The 16,157-nt window shown below is 47.3% G+C and overlaps 1 protein-coding gene across 1 annotated transcript in view; it reads right to left on the bottom strand.

Annotated features, from left to right (window-relative positions):
* The window catches only part of RASEF (RAS and EF-hand domain containing), a 706,663-nt gene that overhangs the window by 436,151 nt on the left and 254,355 nt on the right, over positions 1-16,157 (bottom strand). The window contains exon 2 of the mRNA XM_069625884.1: positions 2,789-2,935. Coding sequence (XP_069481985.1) covers positions 2,789-2,935 — 147 coding nt within the window. The remainder of the gene's footprint in view (positions 1-2,788; positions 2,936-16,157) is intronic.

The following is a 16,157-nucleotide window of genomic DNA, read 5'->3' as shown; positions in this document are numbered from 1 at the left end:
CAATTCCGGACACATGTCATGGAGTACTGCCAGGACCATTAATGCAGAGCTCCTGCCAGGTCTCAGCCTGCGCGCAGTGGCTCCCGGACTGAATAATGTTCCAGAAGCTTTGCTGTAAAGGGAATATTCAAAATGGGCCTGCAATTAGGCATCTTGTCCAGATTAAGGTTTGGATTCATAATGATTAAAACATGCTTGAATAACGGTATTATTATTATTATTATTATTATTATTAGTAATAATAAAAATAATAATAATGTTAACCCTATTCCTAGCAAAATTGATGCTTATTGATATTGTGATTTCTGCCAAACTCCTTCATGTTGCATGGTGTATCAAGTTCATTCGTTCTATGCATTTCCTTCCTAGCGCCTTTGCATTGGCCCTGGAAGAGTGTTATCTTTAAACATAACGTTCACATCCATAGCAAAAGTGATGGCAAGTTACGAGTGGGAGAAGGAGACACAATTACCAAATATTCCAAGAGTGAGCAAAGAGGTGGTCGCTTGCCACATGCAGAACGTTGCTCTTTGTGACAGGAATACGTCCGACGCAGGACAATAACTTTCTGAGGGTATTTAGGAGAAGGCATTTTGTTTCTTCACACCCTTCATCGTGGCTCTGACGTCCACAAACAGCGTGTATTGGGAAGATATCGGTGTGAAAAGATGAAGGGGTCACAAGGAAAAAAAGGAGTGGTGGAGTCCGGTTTATAGATCAAATGTGAGGACTCATCAGGACCATTGTGTCTGGAATTGCCATGATACATGTTTCCAGATGTTAAGACTGCAGACTGCAGGGGGTTGTAAAATATGGTCTATCTCTATTAAGCTGTGATCAGGGTGGAGAAGCCTAGGCAGCATAAGGTCTCGGGGGGTCGGGGGATACCTCAGGGGCAACGTGCTTGCCTTGCAAGCAAGACAACACAGAGCAACACAGGTTCAATCCCCGGGTCCGCGCTTAGAAACCTCTGGGTATTAAGCGTGTTATAAATAACCTATCATATCATGAGGGACTGGTGAGGTTAGGGTCGGGGTTGTGGGCATAGTTGTGTGTGTAGTTGCATGCATGAGCATAACCTGAGCTGTTGGTGTGGGTGTAGGGTTGGTGTGTTCTCGCTTAGTGCAAGGCGGTGTTGCAATGTGGGAGAATCTAGGTTGAGAACCTGAGGGTCTACCATGGCGATTCATTTGTTGGTATTTATCTTTGATCCTGCTGCACTCAGAGCAAATGGCTCTTGCATTATCGTTGTCAGCTGGGATGTGATGGAGATACAGCAGTGGCAAGACTGGGCCCTGGAGTGCATACAGCTCCTGTGAGGGCAGCGAGGGGCTGAGGTTATACACTAGAGCTAGCATTGCTGTGTGAGGGTAGGCTCGGACTGGCCTGCAGGGCAATAGCACAATGCCTGAAGTGCAGGCCCAGAATCAGAGTGTGGCACTTTTTTCGTTCCTCGTGTGTCCGTTTTTTGTTGACTAGTTTGGTGGCGTAGTTTGGTGACTACGTCGTTATGGAGCTAGTAGTTTTAACCACTAGGACAACGAATCTGTTGGTATTTAAAGAGGTAACTATGGCGATCATCAAGGTGTGTTAAGCGATGAGGGCATGCTCCTGAGGTGGAGAGAAGCAGCAGTGCGGCTAATGAGTAAGTATGTGATGAGTTATAGGTCTTGTGACTGTTGTTTTGAAGGTTCAAACTGAATTCCGGATGGAGTTTTGGAGAGAACGAGTATCAGAATTAGAAACCTCACAAGATTGAGGCCGGGGAGAAACTCGGATGCAAAAGTGCAGCTAGCGGTGGAGACTTTATCATCTACATGGACTGGCCTTTAGGGAACTCTGTAGTTTTCCCAGTGGGCCTCTGCACCCTGGGCCACTTTTGTGTGGTATTTCCAAATGTCCTCATAGGAAAACCATGGGACTGCTGAAAATGTGTAATACGGGGCCACTTTGAAAATTATTTCCAGGGCCTCTTTTAGTTCCCAGTCCAGCCCTGGCCAGCGGGCCCGCGAGGTGGGCCTGTGACCCCTTCCTGGGCCAGTATCAATGTATGTATCACCATCTGAATCAGAATCTATGTCCCCTGCAGCCACACATCACTTCACAAATTGATGCACATATTTTCTTGCTCCATCGCCAGTGCTATTTTGATGCCATTCTTCATGTGTTCATACTTTTGACCTTTTCTGGTGGCGCGGCATCCCTTTTCTCCAGGCGCATACAGTGAGAAGGAGTAGTGTTTAGATGTGAGAGGGCGGCCCTGAATGAGCTGTTGGAAGCATCCGCCTGTCCGTGGCTCTTCCGAACCCAACCCTGTGGATTTTGTCTGAGCAGTGATTGCTTTCTCACTAGCCTTGATGGAAAGCTCAGTCGCAACCTCAAAAAAATAGCCGATGGCGGTGACCAATCGGAAGGCAGCATCATGGCGGCTTCTCAGTGCGAATGTTGCGTTCTATTCCAGTTGCCACGTAAGAGTAGAGAACAGAACGTTTTGAAATGAAAAGCAATATTTGTTTTCTACTAGATCACGCGTCCAGATTGCTATTAAAGAATGTAGGGTGGGCGTACTGCGCATGCAACACGACTCTATGCCGCATAGCCCTTCAATGTGATGACCTAATTGGGCCACCGTCGCCGCGTAGCCCCACAATGTGCTGACCTAATTGGGCCACCGTCGCCGCGTAGCCCTTCAATGGGCTGACCTAATTGGGCCACCGTCCCAGGCATCACCTTACATATTTAGCTGTTACCTAGCAGGCAATTCTTGCACACAGAATTCGTGTCTTACCGTTTCACTGCAAAAGCGAGGTTCTCCATCTCTGTGCTCTGAAGCTTGATCTCCCGAATGAAGTTCTTGATAACCTGCTCATATTGCTGAATTAATCGCGGCTCCACGATGTTGATGTTCTGATACAGAACGCTGACTTGCTCATGTCTGTAAAGAAATAGAAATGCATATGAGCAGACAATATAAATATATATGTTGTTGTAAATGTTTATTCGAATACAAATATTCATCAAACACAAACATGTAACACACCAAAAGTAAAACATAATCCATTGGTGCATATTAAATCAATCAGTCATCAGGTGTCCGGACATTTCATCGAAAACAATTGGTCGACAGGACATTTGGTCGACGTAATTTCATCGAAAAACAAATGGTCGAATTTTTTTTTAATTTATATATATATTTTTAAGGTTGTAGTTTAGTTTAAAAAAAGGGTTTTTTAGAAAAAAAAGGGGGTTGGGGGGACCCCCCCCCCCAAAAAAAGGGGTAAAAATAATTTTTTTAAAAATTCGACCGTTTGGTTTTCGACGAAATTGGTTCGACCATTTGTCCAGTCGACCAATTTTTTTCGATGAAATGTCTGGTAACCCAGTCATCATTCTATATCAGATAGTTAAAAGAGAAAAAATAACAATAGAGCAGACATGTTACATGATTTTAAAAAGCAGCAGCCAATCCTCTGAAAAACCACCTTCTATGAAACATAGCTGACTGCAGATACAACAACAGGGCCCAGGCCGTCAATTTTGTTTCTGCCCTCAATAAAAAGGACATTGCTAGCCAATATTGGTGCAAGTCAGTGCGTTTTAAAACTGTGAGAATTGTCAGTTTTCCTATATTCAGATAACTCGGACAAAACAAAATAAAGTGGCTCAAATTTTTAGTTTGAGGCACTTCACGCGGGACACATTGGATCCCCCGGATAACCCGCCCAGTTCACCGTATTACCTCTCAACCATAACCAATCAAATTGTGCCCTTGTGATGAGCCACCCTAGATGTTTTACACTGGCCCAGGCAAGACACGGTTGTAGAGATGGTGTCCCACTTATAAGTTGGTGGAAACTGTCTGCATGGGTCACAGATGCTACATTCAAATGTTTCGCCCTTGGTTCCCTTATTACCGCTTCCTTGAATAATCTTACCTCCTTCTGTGGTATCATCATAACTGAAGTAAGTATATTATATACCCTATCCTATAGTCTACCAACATGAAAGGATTCTCTTCTACGTACCCCCCCAAAGGAAATGCACCAGCTACGGACGGGTACGCTTTCATGAAGGGTGCTCATTGCGTAGGATTGTGCCACAGTGTGCTTAACAAAAGGCTGGAATGTAAAGTGCATAGCCTTCAAGAGCCACTGTAGTGTTCGTCAAGTGCAAAATCGCCCTTGGGGCCCTAGCCACAATCAACTCCAGTAATGCAAAACAACACTTTTCAACAACAACCCTAGGTTGGTATTTTAAAAGCAGCTCCATCTGTGTAACCTGGCAATACAAAAACGCCTCTCATGAGGATGAACACAGGCCAAATGGCCTGTTCGATGGACTCTAGCCCACCCAGCCTAACCTCCAGCGGGGTTTAGTTTGATGGGCTCTAGCCCACCCAGCGTGACCTCCAGCAGGGTTTAGTTTGATGGGCTCTAACCCGCTCAATGTAACCTCCAGCGAGTTTTAGTTCGATGGACTCTAGCCCACCCAGTGTGAACTCCAGCGGGTTTTAGTTCGATGGCCTCTAGCCCGCCCAGTGTGATATCAAGCGGGTTTTAGTTCGATGGCCTCTAGCCCGCCCAGTGTGATATCCAGCAGGTTTTAGTTTGATGGCCTCTAGCCCGGCCAGTGTGATTTCCAGCAGGTTTTAGTTCGATGGCCTCTAGCCCGCCCAGTTTGACCTCCAGCGGGGTTTAGTTCGATGGCCTTTAACCCGCCCAGTGTGATGTCCAGCTGGTTTTAGTTCGATGACCTCTAGCCCACCCAGTGTGATGTCCAGCAGGTTTTAGTTCGATGGCCTCTAGCCCGCCCAGTGTGATGTCCAGCAGGTTTTAGTTTGATGGCTTCTAGCCCGCCCAGTGTGATGTCCAGCAGGTTTTAGTTCGATGGCTTCTAGCCCGCCCAGTGTGACCTTCAGCAGGGTTTAGCTCTCTCTGCCATACCAGAGGAGAACAACCATGTGCCTCTCAGTCTGCCCCCTGCTGCAAGAGTAGCCACAGGAACCCTAGGCATGTGTGTGGGTGTCATTGGTGAGGGGCTTTTCGTCATTCTTAAGTGCGGATGCCTCACATTGGTGGCGCATCTTGAATCAGTTGCCTGTTAGTGAGTACGAAATCCAGACATGCGCCCCTTACTGCCAATGCTCAGGCAGGCAGCCGCTTCCCGGCACACCACACTGATGACACGCCTCTGCAGGTGGTGCCGGCAAGTGCACTGTTCATAAATTACACTAACGTCAAACGGGTCAATGTTTTGCTTTACTTTAACATGTCTTTACTGGCAGACTACAACACTTGTGTATAGGTGCGTTATAAACGCCATATCATATCATATCATAATCATATCAAAGATATTTCGGCTTCCACGTGATTGAAGGTGCTTTCCTTCCTTGAAACCGTGGTCATTCACACCAGCCCTCCTCAGCAAGTCCTTCATATTTGTGTTAATGCCATTCGCTGTTTCCCCATATGTTCTTCTTACACCTGTTGCCTATTTTATTCACATAAGTTCATTCTGTGTGCAGGGTGGGTATATGTTTGGCACATGGTCAGGTAGAAAAGTGGGAGAATATTGCTTCGTCTGCTGAAATCAGAGTAGTTGATACACGATACAATACACGATGGAGAAGGTTCTGTCAATCCATTATTAGTTTAACACCGTGTAAACCCTGAGCATGTTGTGGAGCGCTCTGTGCGCTGGTTGCTATATTAAGCAACACAAACATTTTCTCTGCTGGCCAATAGACATGTCCTCTACATTCATGTGTTCTTTACAACATTTTTTTTTTTTAAAAAAAACCTTCATAACATACACTGAGATGAGAACTAATGACATAGGTTTGGCTGAGCAGCATACAGTACCCACCGGGCGTGTAATGGTATGCCTCTCTCTGCTTTACCAAATACCTTATACACAGCCATGCCAAACCTAGACGCCTGACTACTCCTGCAGCTTAGCTCTTGCTCTGCGTGGTCAAAGAAAGCCGTGAAAGGGGCCGAAAGGGACAAGCTCGTGTGCCAGGTGGCACAGGGAAACTAATATGGCAATGAGGAGCCAAGAATCCGAGACAGATTTATTACAGTTCCAGCAGGTGCCTTCCATATAAGGAATAGGATCTGACGCTAAAATAGTGGCTGGGGGCAGCGGGTGAGAGCAGAAAAGTCTTTTACCAGAGCCGCCATCTGACTTTGATTGTTAGATTCACTCAGAAGTGAGCAGGCTGACACTCTGTCACACATTTTCGAGTAACTTCCATGTGGCATTACAATAAATTGGGTCTTTTTCCATTCTCTTTGGAATGCGTGGGAAGCCCAGGCGGCTTCATTTTTTAGATCGGGCAATGGCTGCAATGTTTCTGGCTGTATTCGCAAATGGGAGCCAGAACCTGCATTGAGACTCATGGGTTTCTATTTGTGCTGAGTCATGGTGGTGGGATTTTGCATGAATATCCACATTAGCCTGTGTGAGAGTCCCGTGCAGCCCCTGGTCTTTTTTGTTTCTGTGGCACGGGAGCACTCAGTATTACAAATTCTCTGAGCCAGAACTGGAACACAGTGGCACCACCCCATCATCCCAGACCAGCTGTTCTGGTGATGCGCTGTGCAACCTGCAAATAAAATGGTTAATACCGGAGATGGGCTACACCCTGAGTTCTTAGATAACTAATGCACACAGACACCAGAGTGCATGTTTATAGGGATCCCAAAGGGTACTCCTCTTTATTAAACACCTTTAATCTCTACATTAGCTCAATCTTCATTGGAGGGGTCTCAGGGACATTTAGAGTGAGTCTGCACAACCGTTCCTCTTCCTAACCTCAGGCTCCACCCACATGGAATGTGAGACCAGAGGATGACCCCCATGGGTGATGCTGTCTTGCTAGGCGGCCTCAGGCAGACTGTCAAACTATCTCGCTACCTCACGCCACAGTACCTCCCTTTATCCCCTATTTATGATAATGGCCATCTAAACGTTCTACCCTACTTAACATTTACCCTACTTAACATACCCCCTACTAATTACCCCACCCTGTAACTCCCCCTATGTAACACTTAACCTACTTAACATTTACTTAATTTAACTGTACACATACATATATACATTAACTCACAACATATCCAACATAATAACCCTACATCACAATGGGGTGACTGCTGCGCCACACTGCTTCCCCCCCCTGGGCTGCTCCTTGCATACACATGCCCGGAGGACTTTAATGATGACAGGCCTGCCTTACTGGCCATGAGGTGGGCCTGTAGGGGCACGGCCGTGCAGCCCTGTTGGCCCGCCACCACACACGGTCCTGGCCGAGCTGTGCTTAATGGGACCAGGCAGCCACCGCTACGCTGCCTGGGCCACAAATGTCTCTGGGACTGTCCAGTCTGGCCCCGCGGGTGGGCTGACAGACTCCACAGCCAAGGGGTGGCCGAGTTGTCCTTGGCATATCAGCTCACCCCCACGTGCCACCCGGCGCTGCTAGATGGATTTAGGCCCCAGTGGGCCAGCCAAGGCAGCGACCCCCCAGGTAAGTCTCTCTCCTTTCTCTTTTTTTCGTAACTGTCCCTCTAACTGTCCTTTTCAAATCCTTCTGTATTATTTATTCTCTCTCTACCTTACCCATCCCATTCTTGGGTAGGGAAGTTCTTTTGCATTGTTCTTTTATCCTTAACAGTTTTCACATTCCAATCCGGCCCCATGGTGGGCTGGATGGACTCTTCCACAAACACACACACAGAACATAACATATGAATAAAACACACACTACACTACACTTCTAATAAAACCTTTTACTACATTGGTGTCCGTGTCTTTCTTTTCTGTGTATTCCCTCAGAGGGCAAGCCTGTAGACCAACTAGCCAGGCCTGTGGTGCTGCGGGCTACAGCTGTGTGGGGCCGAGTTGCGTTATTTGGCAGGACACCACTACAAGATCTTCCTAGAAGCTGGGAGTTGCTGTGGTCCTTGGAGATAAGATGAACAGGTGGAGTGTATCAAGGACATTGTCAGGTAACTCAACCTCTATATCTGAATCGTTTGTTCCACTCTCATCCTCACCTGAATAGAGGATAGCAGAGGTCTTCGTCTTCTTCTTGTCTCTCTCTATGGTTTTCTTTTTAAGGAGGTATGGTCGACCGCGGAACAAAGCCACACTGGTTGCCGGAGAATATCCGGGAACCAGAGGCCCCGGATCCGCAGCCGCCAGAAGGGTGAAAAAGCTACGAGGGCAAAAAACCCCGAAGAATGCAGAACAGAAGATGGAGATCTTCCGAACACTCTGGTACGTATCGGATCCAAAATACAGGACTGCTCCACACAGTGAGAGTGAAGGTAAGGGAGCGAGGGGAGAAAAGGAAATCCAGGTGAGAAGGGGGAAACAGAGAAGCCGGAACACAGGAGACGAAGCCGGCCAGGCAGACGCTGACCCAAGGTAAGTAAAGAGGCGCCGAGGGGAGAGCGCCAAAGGACAACGGGAAGAGAAGGGATACCAAAGGAGAAAGGCGAAGACCCCAGAGAGCAGGGCCGAAAGCCAAGGAGAAAACTTACGGAAGCGCTCGCAACAAAAGAGGAAACAACCAATTGCAACGCGACCGCCGCCGGTCAGGAGTGAAGAAAAAGCCAGCGGCGGCCATGACAGAAGGGAAGACTAGACTGCTGAAGGCACAGCGGCGTAACGTAGTGAAGCAATTCAATGGCGGTTGCGTCTCCATCTGTCCCATACCTTTGCATAGAAGGGGCGCATGACAGTATGCCCCCCCCAGTGCGGGCAAAGCCCGGTTTCCCTGGATGGGCCCGGTAGAATCTCCTCACCAAAAGTGGGGCTTGAACCTGAGAACTGGGTTCCCAAGAGTCTTCTGATGAAGGATAACCTTTCCAGGAAATAAGAAATTCCAATCTCCCTCTGTGGTAACGTGAGTCTTTGATCTTATCTACTTCATATTCTTCTCCAGCTGTGTCCTCCACTCCCCTGTGCCGGTGTACCGGGGTAGTGGGAATGTCTGCCGGGGCAGGACGCAATAAGGAGGAGTGAAAAACAGGATGTATTTTACTCATGCTTTTGGGTAGTCGGAGGCGAAAGGCCACCGGATTGATGCGAGAAACCACAGTAAAAGGACCAATGAACCTAGGAGATAACTTGGAAGGATGTACCCATCGGGGTAGGTATTTAGTGGATAGCCAAACTCTGGAGCCCGGTCCAAAAGGTGTGACCTCCTTTCTCTTTCGATCCGTCCATTTCTTGTAACTTGAGCGAGCCTCAACCAAAGCTCGCTCGGCTGTCTTGTGGGCTTCCTGGATCTGCAATATACGAGCCTCAATGGAAGGGCACACAGCTTCGGAGGATGATATTGGTAGAATGCCCTTGGGGTGTTGCCCATAAGTACAAAAGAAAGGACTGAGACCCAGCGCGGAATGTGAGGAGTTGTTATATGCATATTCTGCAAAGGGTAATACATCATACCAGTCATCTTGGGCCTTGTTGTCATAGCATCGAAGGTATTGTTCAAGGGTTCCATTAAGTCTTTCAGTTTTACCATTAGTCTGTGGGTGGAAGCCTGATGAGAGGGCCCTAGTGATTCCTAGATGATGGTATAAGGCTTTCCAGAATTTGGAGGTGAATTGACTCCCCCTATCCGAAATGATCTTGTTGGGTAACCCGTGAAGACGAAAAACATCTCGGATAAAAACTTCTGCCATTTCAGATGCGGAGGGTAGTCCCCGGAGTGGGGAGAAGTGGGCTAACTTTGTGATGGAATCCACAGTAACCATTATGCAAGAGTGCCCCCGAGATACTGGCAGATCTACTATGAAATCTGTGGATATCTGTTCCCAAGGTTTTGAAGGTAGTGGGATTTGCTCAAGAAGGCCGATGGGTCTCTGGTATCGATGCTTACCACGAGCGCATTGGAGACAGGATTGTATATGTCTTCTGACATCGATAGAGATTTCGGGCCAAAAGAAAGATCTTCTGACCAGATCTTCTGTATTCTTTATGCCTCGATGCCCGGCTGTTTTATGGTCGTGGCACCATGATATTATTTGATTGCGTAGATCCGGTAACGGGATGTACAACTTATTGTCATTGAATACCAGACCCTCTTTCTTTACTACCTTATACTTGGTGGCTACAGACTCTGGAAGTGGTAACCTTTCATTGGCGGACCTAACCTGAGAAAGGAATGACACTGTGGTTCCAATGAAAACCTGATCCGGAAAAAATCTCTCTTTGATCGGAGTCGAGAGTTCTTCGGTATTCCATCGCCGAGAAAGTGAGTTGGCTACCACATTCTGGGCTCCCGGAACATATGTAATCTCAAAATCATACTGAGCAAAGAAATTAGCCCAACGAGCCTGCCTGGCATTAGTGCATTCCAAGTTCCTTAAAGATCTCAAATTCTTATGGTCTGTCCTAATGGTGAATGGTCCGACTCCCCCTTGAAGAAGATGCCTCCAATCCTCACACGCCAGTTTGATGGCCAGAAGCTCTCGCTCAATCACAGAGTAATTCTTCTGACTGGGTTTTAAAGTCTTGGAAAGATAGGCCACCGGATGTTCTACTCCTTCATGGTCCTGTAATAGGACTGCTCCCACCGCGTCTGCTGAAGCATCGGCCTCCAAATTAAATCTTCTTGTCTGGTCTGGTTGTTTTAGGATGGGGGCTGAACAAAATTTCCCCTTTAAACTTCTGAAAGCCCCTTCCGCTTCCAAAGTCCATTTGAAAGGTAGTTGATCTTTCTTAAGAAGAGAAGTGATGGGAGCCACTGTTAAGGAAAAATCTTTGATGAATTTGTGATAGAAGTTCGAGAATCCCAAGAATCTTTGAACTTCTTTTATGGAAGAAGGAGAGGGCCATTCAGCGATTGCAGATACCTTCTTGGGATCCATCTGAACTCCATCCTTGGAAAGAATAAACCCCAAATAAGGAACTGAGGACACTTGAAAAAGGCATTTACTGGATTTGACCAAAAGACGATTATCTTGAAGGCGCCTGAATACTTCATGTAAGTGGTGAATGTGTTCTTGGGCTGATTTCGAAAAGACTAGAATATCATCTAAATAGATGATGACCGAATGGAAAAGCAAGTCAGAAAAAGTTCGGTCCATGAACCGTTGGAAAACCGCAGGTGCATTAACTAAGCCAGAGGGCATAACCCTGTATTCGTACAGACCAAACTGAGTTCTAAATGCCGTCTTCCATTCATCTCCAGCGTGGATGCGTAGGAGATGATAAGCATTCCTAAGATCCAGTTTGGTAAAGATCACTGCCCCTTTCACTGCCTCGAGTATGTCGGATATCAAGGGCATGGGATATCTGTCTCTGATGGTAACCTTGTTGAGACCCCGATAATCAATGCAAGGCCGAAGCTCCTCAGAATCCTTTTTAGAGATAAAGAAAAGTGAGGCTCCAGCAGGCGATTTGGAGGGTTGGATTAAGCTGTTCTTGAGGTTGGCATCCAGGTACTGTCGAAGAACAGATTTCTCCTTGAGGGATAAGGCAAACATCCTACTAAATGGAACCAAAGCCTCAGGAATAAGCTCAATGGCACAGTCCTCAGGGCGATGTGGGGGGAGATCATGTTCCATCTTTTCAACAAACACTTGGGAATATTCAGCCAATAGCGTTGGAACTGAGTGTATGGTACGAATGGGAGACTCTGAAGTCCGTAATATTGCTGTCTGATATCTTTGGGAACTCAGGCACGACTGGCTGCAGTAGGGAGAGAGAAAGCTGAGGGTATTAGTGGCCCAGTCGATGGTCGGATTGTGACAGCGTAGCCAAGAAATGCCCAGTATTATGGGGAAGTGGGCGGCCCTAATGATATCAAATGACATCTCTTCCTTATGTTCCTGAATTGTCACCCGAATGGGTTCTGTGGAGTGGGTGATCGGTCCAGAACAGAGAGGGGTACCTTCCACACCTTCTACCTTGAGGTTCTCCTTATTCTGGATTCGTTGGATACCCATCTTGCTGGCCCATACTGTGTCCATAAAGCTCCCCGCGGCACCACAGTCTATTAATGCCAGCGTGTCCACAGATTCTTTCCCCCAGGACAAATGCAATGAAACCACCATAAGCCGAGCGTCTTCTTTCAGGCGGGAAGGGGCGACTGACAAGGTTACATAGGGACCCTTGTTTATTCCTCGAACTGAGGTCCCATTTAGGTTCGAGGCACCTCGTTTCCCGACCTCCTTGGTGGGACATCGGGGCAATCTCTAAGCAGATGAGATGTCGAACCACAATACATACAGAGGCCCGCATCACGGCGTCTTTTTCTTTCTTTTGGAGTGAGTGGCGCCCTCATGGTGCCAATCTGCATGGGTTCCTCTTTAGAGAAATTCGGGGGAATCCTCGGAGTAACTGAGGGACTGGGAAGGCTGAAAGCCCCTCTAGCCTTCTTCTTCTCTTGCTTCCTTTCATTTATACGATGTTCATTCTGTAAGGTGACGGACAAAAGTTCTGAAAACGAGGCCGGACGAGGAATCCTTGCAAGTTCGTCCTTCAATTCCTCCTTAAGTCCCCTCCTGAAGATGGTGAATTGGACTTGCTCTTGCCAGTTAGCCTCTGTGGCAAGCTCTTTAAATTTGGTGATGTAGGATAGTAGATCCATTTGACCTTGATGGACCTCCAGCAATTCTTCACAGGCCATATATGTGACTTCTGGCCTATCAAAGGTCTGCTTAAACCTTGCAAGAAAGGCATCCCAATTCCTCAAAATTGGATTGTCCGCTGTGACCAAGGGACTAACCCAGGCCAGAGCGTTTCCTGATAAATTAGAAACCAGGAACCCGATCTTGCTTAGATCGGTGGAAAAAGTAGTAGGTCGAAAGGCAAATTGTATATAACAAGCCTCTATAAATTCCTTGAGTTTCTTAGAGGATCCGTCAAATTTTCCTGGGGAAAGTGGCATGGGAGGAAGATCCGTATTGCGGGGCTCTCTAGTCGCCACCAACTGTCGGAGTACAGTGTTTTCGGCCTTAATATTCTGTAACTCTTGGTTTAAATTTCGCACCTCCATATTCAAGGACTGTACTGCCGCTACCAGTTCTTGGACCTGTTCAGCGGTTGACATAGCGGGATCCTTTTGGCGTTGCAAGCTGTCAGGTAACTCAACCTCTATATCTGAATCGTTTGTTCCACTCTCGTCCTCACCTGAATAGAGGATAGCAGAGGTCTTCGTCTTCTTCTTGTCTCTCTCTATGGTTTTCTTTTTAAGGAGGTATGGTCGACCGCGGAACGAAGCCACACTGGTTGCCGGAGAATATCCGGGAACCAGAGGCCCCCGGATCCGCAGCCGCCAGAAGGGGAAAAAGCCACGAGGGCAAAAAACCCCAAAGAATGCAGAACAGAAGATGGAGATCTTCCGAACAATCTGGTACGTATCGGATCCAAAATACAGGACTGCTCCACACAGTAAGAGTGAAGGTAAGGGAGCGAGGGGAGAAAAGGAAATCCAGGTGAGAAGGGGGGAAACAGAGAAGCCGGAACACAGGAGATGAAGCCGGCCAGGCAGACGCTGACCCAAGGTAAGTAAAGAGGCGCCGAGGGGAGAGCGCCAAAGGACAACGGGAAGAGAAGGGATACCAAAGGAGAAAGGCGAAGACGCCAGAGAGCAGGGCCGAAAGCCAAGGAGAAAACTTACGGAAGCGCTCGCAACGAAAGAGGAAACAACCAGTTACAACGCGACCGCCGCCGGTCAGGAGTGAAGAAAAAGCTGGCAGCGGCCATGACAGAAGGGAAGACTAGACCGCTGAAGGCACAGCGGCGTAACGTAGTGGAGCAATTCAATAGCGGTTGCGTCTCCATCTGTCCCATACCTTTGCATAGAAGGGGCGCATGACAGGCATGCCCTACCAGAGATATTCATTCCCAGACTCCTTGATTCTAAATAGGAAACAGACATATGGGAGCTTTGTTTCTGTAGGTAAGTGTGGGGCACAACACAACACCAGGCCTGGGTGCCGACTTGATGAACCTATTTCAGGGCTGTAAGGTGAGGGGCCACAAGTCATGATTGCAACTGAGCCTTTCCAAGAAAGAGATGTGAGTCAGGGCCTATGGAGGATGTCAGACTCCCTGGTCCCTCAGGAGACTATAATGAACAATATGAGTTGACAGAAAGGGCCACTCGCCCTCTTGAAAGAAACCATAGAGGATAGCCTGTGACAGATACAAACTGGATGAACCCAAGATGTCTACAGATCTGTAAAGGCAACTGAGCTCCTTTAACCCAACAGATCGCATGAAGCATGAAAGCCGTCCCAAAACAGGGATTGTTTGACCCCGAAGTTAAAATATAATATTCTAAAAAGAATCTCAGTTGCAGGTTTCCTGCAAATGGTTTTGATCCATCCCTTTCCATACTCAAGGAATGGGCTGCTGGAATATATCTTAGATTGAGTGTCGTGGTATTCCCAACCATGATCTGTGTGTTGCTCTTAAATGTGGACATGCAAATACGTGTGCCATCACTGACAAATACCACTGTAGGACAACAGAAGAAATTAAACTATTAAAGATACGTCACACTAAAGCAAGGTAACTAAAGAGCTAAAACAAAACAAGCATTGGCAATGCCAACTGTTCAGGCTTTTGTGTAGGCATGGGAAAGGCTACTTGCCAGGCACAGCCGTAGTGTATTAACTAGCCATTGATGGTAGCAGGTGCAAAATGGTGCTAGTATCGCTAGTATCTGGGCATCTAATAGCACTGCCCAGAAGACTGCTTTGAAAAAACTCCGGCAGGCACTTAGAATGCAAAGATTGATGTTAGGCTTGAAAAAGCTAGCTCAAAGATTCCACATGAGAAAGTGTTTTGGGGGGGAAGGGCCAGGAACTGGGTAGGAATGCGACTAGGGATTAGAATGCCCATGGGCAGTCGATGGGTGGGCAAATAACCTACAAGATGTGTGTCCCGCCCTCTAATCCACTTCTAGCCACCCGTTCTGTAATGCAGCAGTTTTGGCTTACAGGTGGTGCAAGCATCACCTAATAGCCCAAACCAAAAACAAGGCTTGAGGAGACCTTCCGAATGACATGGAACTGTGTTTGCACGTATGTAAACTGGTAGCATTCTGGAGGGGCAGTATGCTTACATGGCCATTATTGCTTTTCAAATAGCAAATCATGTGAACAAATGAACTAGAAGAGCAAACGCAAACTTGAAATCACTGAGTTTGCGTAATATATATCACAAGCTGTGTAACTCCCTAACCGGAATCCACAGAGTAAGAGAACCGTGACCGATCCGGTACTTTCTTACAAATACAAATGCAAACCCCCGGAGCTGAGGAGCCATAATTATTTAGCGCGCACGTGCCAACTTTTCACTAAAGGACCTTTAAAGGAAGGCATGGCCTATTTGCTTAGCTGTACAGCATGTACGGTCAGTAGCATTGAATCCACTCTTAAGCAGCGCACAACAATGCAGAACGCGGGGGTGTCCCCCTGTGACCCCACTGAAGCTGAGTGCTTTGCCTGTGGACCTGTGAGTCAGACGTGCCCACAAACTGTCAGAGGCAATCTAGTTCTAATGTGTGCTAAGGACATGCCGGAAACATGTAACACTGATGACCCATTGAACCAGGCCAAGGGACCGTCACACACCTGGCTGCTCCTTCGCGCCATGTTACTTGGAACGTGGTTGTCACCCTGGAACTACTATCATCACCATCTGGGGACAGAGCGATCGCTTGCACGCTGTGTAAAACCGAATTGCTTCTAGGCGCTTTAGCAGTGTATTCAGAACACGACTGCTTCCAAGTTTCAGGGTGGTGCTGGAACACGAAGGCGATTCAATGGATATATGATATAGAGGTTGGGTGGCTGGGGGGGGGCACTTTGATGTAGTAGAAATGGGTCACCCAGTCCGATTATTTGCAAAACTGATATGCAAACAGCTGCTTTAGCCTGATTTAAGCTAAAATAGTGTCTTACTAATGTATTCATTTCAGAATAATGAATGGCCGAGTCATTGGTCACAAATCAAAGCTGTGAATGCAGGCCAAATACAGATTTATGAAGCAAGCTCTTAACACGTGGAGCTATCTTGCTGGCTCGCCAATTTGCGTGCATGACTGCCCTGTGAATGGTACCACCCAGAGGCGTAGACAGGTTAGGGCCTGAGCGGGCAAGGCCCACCCAAATCTGCATATGACCACTAAG

This window comes from Ambystoma mexicanum, chromosome 6p, assembly GCF_040938575.1.
Source record: "Ambystoma mexicanum isolate Mex_15411 chromosome 6p, UKY_AmexF1_1, whole genome shotgun sequence".
Taxonomy (NCBI): Eukaryota; Metazoa; Chordata; class Amphibia; order Caudata; family Ambystomatidae; genus Ambystoma; species Ambystoma mexicanum.
Note: the sequence above shows the minus strand (reverse complement) of the source record. Positions and strands in the feature narration are given on the sequence as shown.